The 7880-nt window shown below is 40.9% G+C and overlaps 1 protein-coding gene across 1 annotated transcript in view; it reads left to right on the top strand.

Annotated features, from left to right (window-relative positions):
• The first annotated feature begins 1494 nt into the window (after positions 1-1494).
• The window catches only part of NDST3 (N-deacetylase and N-sulfotransferase 3), a 135094-nt gene continuing 128708 nt past the window's right edge, over positions 1495-7880 (top strand). Inside the window, exons 1-2 of the mRNA XM_045295843.1 lie at positions 1495-1735; positions 2994-3148. Of these exons, the coding sequence (XP_045151778.1) occupies positions 1495-1735; positions 2994-3148 (396 nt within the window). The remainder of the gene's footprint in view (positions 1736-2993; positions 3149-7880) is intronic.

Raw genomic sequence — 7880 nt, 5'->3', positions numbered from 1 at the left:
CCACACTGGTAAGAGCGTGCAACAGAGCAGCAAGTAAATCAAAGCAATGAAGTCCCCAAGGAATCCCAAAAATAGACTTTGGGGTCAGGATGTGGCACCTCATTAGACTCAACTGGAAAACACTCATAAAAGTCAACAAACAGACCTGGAGCTATTTGCAGACTTTTCTTTTTGTTGTTGTTGTTTTGTTATTGTTCCTGTTGTTGCTTGTTGTTTTGTTTTACTTTGTTTTGTGTTTATTATTATTTTTGCACATCTCTCTAGATAACAATCCTGGAATAACAATCTGGGGGGGAAGGGGACAACGATACCAGGGGGACATGGGAGAGTGGGATGGGGGGGCGAGGCAGAGGGGAGCCAACAAACCCAGGGACAAGGGAAAAACAAATGACCTAAAATCGATAGTGGGACAAGAGGAAAATAAAAGGAAATAGAGGAAAGAACTAGGAGGCAAAGGACATTTATAGAGGCCTAAATACAGGCATGTACATATATAAATATTTATAAATAACAATAGGGAAATAGATCTATGTACATATATTTATTTATTAAGTATTAATGTAGCAGACAGACATTGGGCCTCTAAAGTATTTTCAATATCCTTTGCCAGCTCAATTCTTTGGTCTTCCTTATTAAATGTTCAAATTCCACATGCATTTGTGAAACAGTATGGAGAAGTTCTACTCTGTCCCATAGGATAGTGGGTTTGGATTTTGTTTAGGGATTCTTCTCTTGTTGTTTATGTAGAAGAAAATAAAAGTCAGTGTTTTGTTTCAGATCAATAGCGTACTTAAGCAGATGAAAGTGATATTCAAGACTGCCCTACTTGAACCCAAAAGCCAAAACCTAACATAGTCCTCAAATCCATTCTGACTTGTAGCGACCCTATACAAGGTTTTCAAAAAAACAAGTCTTTGCAGGAGCAGGCAACCTGTCTTTCTCCTGTGGAGCAGCTGATGGGTTTGAACTTCTAACATTACAGTTAGCAGCCCAATGCCTAATCCCCAGAGCCACCACGACTCCTTTACTGAATGAAAGGTTTTGTTATTCTCTCAGTCTATATCATTCAATCTTTATGCCTCCTGTATAAATTAGAATGACCGTGGAGCCACATACTAAACCTATACCGATGATAAATCGCCTTCACTGCCTAAGCAGTCAATGGCTCAGTTATTTTCCTGCCAACAAGCCTTTGTCTTCCTTCACTTGGGAAGCTGAAGGAGAGAATAGTGGTAACGGGCACTGGCCACCGTTGTCTGTGCCAAAATAGCAGTCCACCCACCTTCTTTCGACTGCGGGGTGCTGTTTAATTCATCTGTACCAGTTAACACACACACGTGCACACTGCCAGGAACTGGGTACAAAATATACTCTTGTACGAGATGATTGGATTCAATGTTGTGGCTGAAATTTAAGTGCGGCTGCATAAATTAGTGATGATTAATATCAGCTGATTATGTGCCAACACAGTCGTGAGGCTCTTACAGTGCTTTCATGAAGTCATGCTCGGGGAAGTATAAAAGGAAACACCTGCGCCCTTCAAATGAGTTAAGTGAAGAGTGGAAGTCCCCACATGCAACCCAACTGCAGGGAAAGGCAAAGAGAGAAATAAAACAAGCCCAGCAGTGTGGTGGGAACAAGAAGAGGGCTGACTTCCAAGGAAATGGAAACGTTCTGCTGGATGGAACAAGAATCTGCTTCCAAGAATTTGAGAGAAAGGACAAGCCGGAGGAGCGTGAGCATCACGAAGCAGCAGCAGTTTGATTGTTTAATGATGATTGACCACTGCTCTGTCCTTCTTTCTATCGCTTTAGTCTCCTTCCTCTTGATTTCGCTATTGCACTGTTCTCTGATTTCCACCCTAACGTGTTTTACCTCTTTTGTCTCCTGTGCATGTCTTCATTGCCCAGGTGAAATTGAGTGAATCTGAACTCTTAGAGACCCTATGCATATCAGAGTAGAACCATGCTCCATAGGTTTTTAACTGCTGGTAGTTCAGCAGGAGATAAGCCAGATGTTTCTTCTGAGGCACCTCTGCGTGGGCTCACACCTCCAGCCTTTTAGTTGGCAGGTACATGTGTGAAACCTTTGCAGCGCTGAGGGACTTCCTGCACAACTGCATCTCGCCTCACTGCCACTGAGTTCATTCTGACCCATAGTGACCCTGTAGGGCAGAGTAGAATTGCCTCGGTGGGTTTCTGATGTTGTAAGGCTTTACAGAAGCAGGAAGCCTCGTCTTTCTCGCATTGAGTGGCTAGTGGATTTGAACTGCTGACCTGTATCACCCACTATGCCGCCAGGGCTCTTCATGCATGCTATAGTTTCCTTAAAATACTACAGTAATTAACTTCTTCTAAGACCTAAAAATGAACTCGTCAAGAAAGAACAGTTTTTGTTGTGACTACATACACAACCCAATTAACATGATCGATTGTGGCCCTCTGATACAGATTTCCCAGCTCATATTCCCTTGATTAGATTTCCTGTTTGTCCTTTCTTCACTCTAAGCCATAATTTTGTTTGAATGACCCAGAAAAGTGCATCTTTCTGTTCAGCTTGACAAAGAACAAAGATGGAGAAGTTAAGTGTTGGGATGTCCTTGAAAATTGTTTTCTGTTGCCTTCTCTCATTGATTTTTGTATCCATGTTTTATGTTTAACCACCTGTTAAAATAATTTGGGCATTCTCTATGGTGATTTGTCACTCTCTTTGGCAGATTTTCCTGTGCTACATTTCATGTCCAAGGCTGGATATGTATTTATATTGCTATAGCTGGTGTCTTCTACATACATAGAGGTAGATAGATGATAGATGGATAGATAGGTGATAGATAGATGGATGGATGGGTGGATGGATGGATGGATAGTTTAGATAGATAGATAGATAGATAGATAGATAGATAGATAGATAGATAGATAGATAGATAGATAGATAGGGCAGATAGTTATATAATCAGTAGGGCTTGTTGATTAACCTTTGTTTTTTCCCTGAAGGGACGGCGGAGGAGGATGAAGGGGATGACTGCCTCCTGGGGTCTGTGGATGAGTTCTGGTGGTTCCCTCACATGTGGAGCCACATGCAGCCCCACCTCTTCCACAACGAATCCTCCTTGGTGGAGCAGATGATGCTCAACAAGAAATTTGCCTTAGTAAGTAACTCATCTTGACTTTTGCATTTATCTAGGTTGGCCAGGTTTTTATATGGTAAATTTCTTAAAGTCTTTACAGACAGTGGCAACTGTTAAAAAGGCTTTTCTGTGAGATCATAAAGTTATTAATAGCACAGCCTTTTGATAGATGGCTCTGAGTTTACATGCTTGATGTGCTGGGGACAATTTCAGAGGAACTTCATGACTCAGTCACATGATGGCTTCCTGCTACATTAGTGAGATAGGAATATGCACATAAAACACCTATTCATCAAATGACGTATCTATGGCCCATTGTGAGCATGGACAACACAGACACAAAACTCAGAATTCAGAAAGGTAAGTATCACTGACGGTGGTCAGAGAAGCAACCCTGTGGAAACAAGAGTTCAGGTTTACACTGCAATGAGTAAGATTTGGGTGTCGGCAACCACTGAAGACAAAGCGGGTGAATAAGCAAATATGGTGAAGAAAGCTGATGGTGCCCGGCTCCCAAAAGCTATAGCGTCTGGGGTCTTAAAAGCTTGAAGGTAAACAAGCAGTCATCTAGCTCAGAAGCAACAAAGCCCACATGGAACAACATATCAGCCTGTGCGATCACGAGGTGTCGAACGGATTACTGAAGACAAATGGGTGCATAAGCAAAGGTGGCGAAGAAAGCTGATGGTGCCCGGCTATCAAAAAGTATAGCATCTGGGGTCTTAAAGGCTTGAAGGTAATCAAGCAGCCATCAAGCTCAGAAGCAACAAAGCCCACATGGAAGAAGCACACCAGCCTATGCAATCACGAGGTGTCGAAGGGATCAGGTATAAGGCATCATCAGAACAAAAAAATCTTACCATAGTGAATGATAGAGGGAGTGCGGAGTAGAGACCCAAAGCCCATGAGTAGGCCACTGGAGATCCCCTTGCAGAGCGGTCTCAGGGAGGAGATGAGCCAGTCAGGGTGCGATGTAACACTGATGAAAAATACAACATTCCTCTAGTTCCTAAATATGTTTCCTCCCCACTCCCACTACCATGACTCGAATTCGACCTTGCAAGTCTGGCTAGACCAGAGGATGTACACTGGTACAGATAGGAACTGAAAATACAGGGAATCCAGGGCAGATGATCCCTACAGGACCAGTGGTGTGAGTGGCGAAACAGGGAGGGTAAAGGGAGAATGGGTAGGAAAGAGGGAACCGATTACAAGGAACTATATGTCACCTCCTCCCTGGGGGACGGACAACAGAAAAGTGGGTGAAGGGAGATGTTGGACAGGGCAAGATATGGCAAAATACCAATTTATAAACTATCAAGGGCTCATGGGGGAGTGGGGAGGGAGGGGAAAAATGAGGACCTAATGCTGGGGGTTTAAGTGGAGAGAAAATGTTTTGAAAATGATGTCCAAATGCGCTTTACACAATTGATGTGTGTATGGATTGCGATAACAGTTGTATGAGCCCCTAATAAAATGTTTAAAAAAAAAGATTTAGGTGTCGGGTTGTCTTGAGTGAAATGAAGCTGAGGGGAACACCTGGTCAGAGCCCATCGCAAACCTTCAGAAGGAAGTACTGAAGACTCAACCTGGGAAGTAATAAAATTGGAAAGTTTGCCATTTGAAGAACATTTTAAATGTATGTGTTATAGAAATGGAAATTTTCCCCCCTGAAGCAGAGGACATTATTTGATACTAAAGAGTTTATGATTCAGGACAGAAGAATTTACAATTAAAGTTCTAGTAAATACAATAGGCCAGAAAATATGTAACCCATGGGAGGAAGCTATGATTCAAAAGCCAGTAGAACACAGGAGGAGGGAATGGTGTGTATCTCTGTTTTCCTGTGATTATAATCGTTAGCGGGTCCCAACTTATAGCAACCACCAGTCCAACCAAAAACGAGACACTTCAGTCCTTCACCGTCGTTGAAGTTATGGTTATGCTCGATCCCATAGCTGCAGCCACTGTGTCAATCCAAATCACCCAGGGTCTCCTTCTACTGGGCAGGCATGATTCCCATTTCCAGGGAAAGGTCTCTCCAGACAATATCTGCAAAGTAGTGAGACAGTCTCAACCTTTCCACTTCTAAGGAATATTCTAGCTGCATCTCTTCCAAGACAGACCTCTTTGTTCTTGTGGAAGTCCATGATGCTTTCACCAGCTCTAGAATTCAAGTGTATCAGTTCTTTTCACCCTTCCTTATTCCGCGTCTGATTCTCCCATGTTCATGGGGCTATTGAAAATCTCATGGCGCAGGTCAGGCTCACCCGAATCCTCAAAGTGACCTGCTTGCACTTTAAAGTGATCTTGTGTACCAGATTTACCTAATGTAATGTGTTGTTGGATTTGACTTCAAAAAACTGTTAAAAAATAAATTTGGGTGACAGAGGTTTATTGCTGCTAAATTTAAAGGTGTTAATAAGAAAGGATCTAGGGATTCAGATGTTTTAATGCATATACACATAGTATGTCCCTTATAGTCAAGTTATGTCCTTTAATTCTCACAGATACCTGGCATGATAGATATGTTTCTAATTTGTCATCACTTTATAGATGAAATGAACTCTGGTAGTTTAGACAGGCTGCTAACCAAAAGATCAGTGATTCAAACGTACCAGCCACTTCATGGGAGAAATACATAGGAGGCTGTCCATTCCCCTTAAAGATTTACAATCTTGGAAATACTAAGAAACTGTTCTGCCCGATCTTTCAGGGTTCCTCTGAGTTGAAATCGACTACATGTCTGTGGGTAGGAGAGAGGCTTCAGAAGTCCATGTCTTTCAATACGAAGTCAATTGTGTTCCCCAGACCTCCTCCCAACTCACTTCCCAGATGTAAGGGTAGATTTCATCCCTGCTTCATAATCCAAGGGAATATCTGGTAAGCCAAGTAGTTAATATAAGGGAAATAGAAACTAGACGTAGAACTCAGATCATGTTTTTTCTTGTGGTTCTCCAAGGTTCACCAGGACAGGAAGTTTCTCCAAAATGTCTAGAAAGGAAACGGACAATGACCGTGACAGTATTATTTATTATGGGTAGACCGAGAAGGAAGAGAGATGAGGCAGGCTTGGGAAACCGGGGGGACAGTTCTCTCTTCCACCCTTTAAGATCACTATGAGTTGAAATCAATTCCACAGCAATTAGTTTGGCACTTTGGTCTCTAGATTAAGAGACTAATTCAAAAAAATCTATTCTGGAAAAAAATGATGCCTCAACTGTCTACTCACTAAATGAAATATGGGAATACTTAAATTAAGGGAATATTCCAGTTTGCAACCTGCTTGCATTCTGCTTTTCTTCACCAGGTTGGCTTTAAATGTGAGTGTGAGTTTTTCCCAAGGGAAGGACTGAACGAACAATGCACAGAAAAGTGGGGCTGCCTGGAGGGTAACCAGGTGTTCGAACATCATTTAATACTAAAAGGAGTGATGGAATGAGAGAACATTGGAAGTTCTTTCCAATTTAGAAAATCCACGACAGTGAAGTAAACCAAGGAGGAGTTACAGATTGGGCTGCTAACCAGAGGGTCAGCAGAACGAAACTGCCAGATGCTTTGAGGGAAAAAGATGAGGCTTCCTGCTCCCTCAGAGAACCGCAGATGGACTGTGCTATTCTTGTCCTGCAGCGCTGCTCTAAGTCAGAATGATTCCATGGCAGTGAGTGATCATGTCACCCCCTTTGATGTGGACATTCTTCATTCAACATCTATAGACAGATACCCACAATTCTCTTTCATGTTTTTGGACAACATACACATCTGTCTCACAGGAATTTGGTTTCCATTCTAACTTAGCTTTGGAAGTTCTAAAAGCTTATTATGGAAGGTCAAGCAAATCCTTTAGGCAAACCGCATTTGACGACTACTATTGTCAGGAAGTAGAACCTTCAGAGCTGTTCAGAAAATAGTTTTAGGTACCAACCATGGCCTAATTCAGGCATTAACCTAAACTTAAATTTCAGCAGGAAATTTTTTAAAGCACCAATTCTGAAGCAAGGATTAATTTAAAAATATGAATGACTGACCTATAATATAGTTTGAAATATCTATTGTGCAGATGTAAAAATAGAAAAATGCACCAATAAGAAAGTAAAAGAGCTTATGACAAATAAACCAACAGGTCGTCACTCCTGATTCATACACTCAACTTAAGAAAGGCATGTAAATTTTGGCAAATTTTAAAAGTTTCATTTTTAATAACAAGATAATTAGTAGAGACTTTTTATCGTGGAACATACTGCCTGTTACTGATAATATTTTTTCAATCTTTAGTATCAATAGAGCAATTTTCCTAAAACTATAAAACCTTACCAAGGACTGTATTTTTTTTCTTTCATTATCATCAATTTTTTCATACTCTTTTATAAGTTCAGCAGAACCTGGTAATTCACTAGCTGAAATGTCTATTGTCAATTATTCAACATTTTGGATTAGTAAGCTACATTAATTCTTCTAATGTAGAAATAAAGATTATAGTATAAAATGTAATTTTAAGTCGATTGAAAGACTTGCTGGCTTAGGAATATGTGGTAATCTTTTAATTAGTTTGCTTGCCAACTGAAGAATTATTTGTACTTCAGGGCAGCACTTTTTAAAGAGGCACACTAAAATTCTATTTTATTGATATTGAACACAAAGTCCAGGTCTAGTAATAATAATAAAAATAGAGTTTAAAATAAGATGCAAGGGTCTAATCAGAGCTGGTAGGCCACTTTGGGAATCATCTAACTAACACCCTTTAAGAGAGACC

The sequence above is a fragment of the Echinops telfairi genome, unplaced genomic scaffold (genome assembly GCF_000313985.2).
Source record: "Echinops telfairi isolate 266 unplaced genomic scaffold, ASM31398v2 ScPeMD7_5927;HRSCAF=6808, whole genome shotgun sequence".
In the NCBI taxonomy this organism is placed as follows: domain Eukaryota; kingdom Metazoa; phylum Chordata; class Mammalia; order Afrosoricida; family Tenrecidae; genus Echinops; species Echinops telfairi.
The sequence above is the reverse complement of the archived record's forward strand: the minus strand, read 5'-3'. Positions and strand labels throughout refer to the sequence as shown.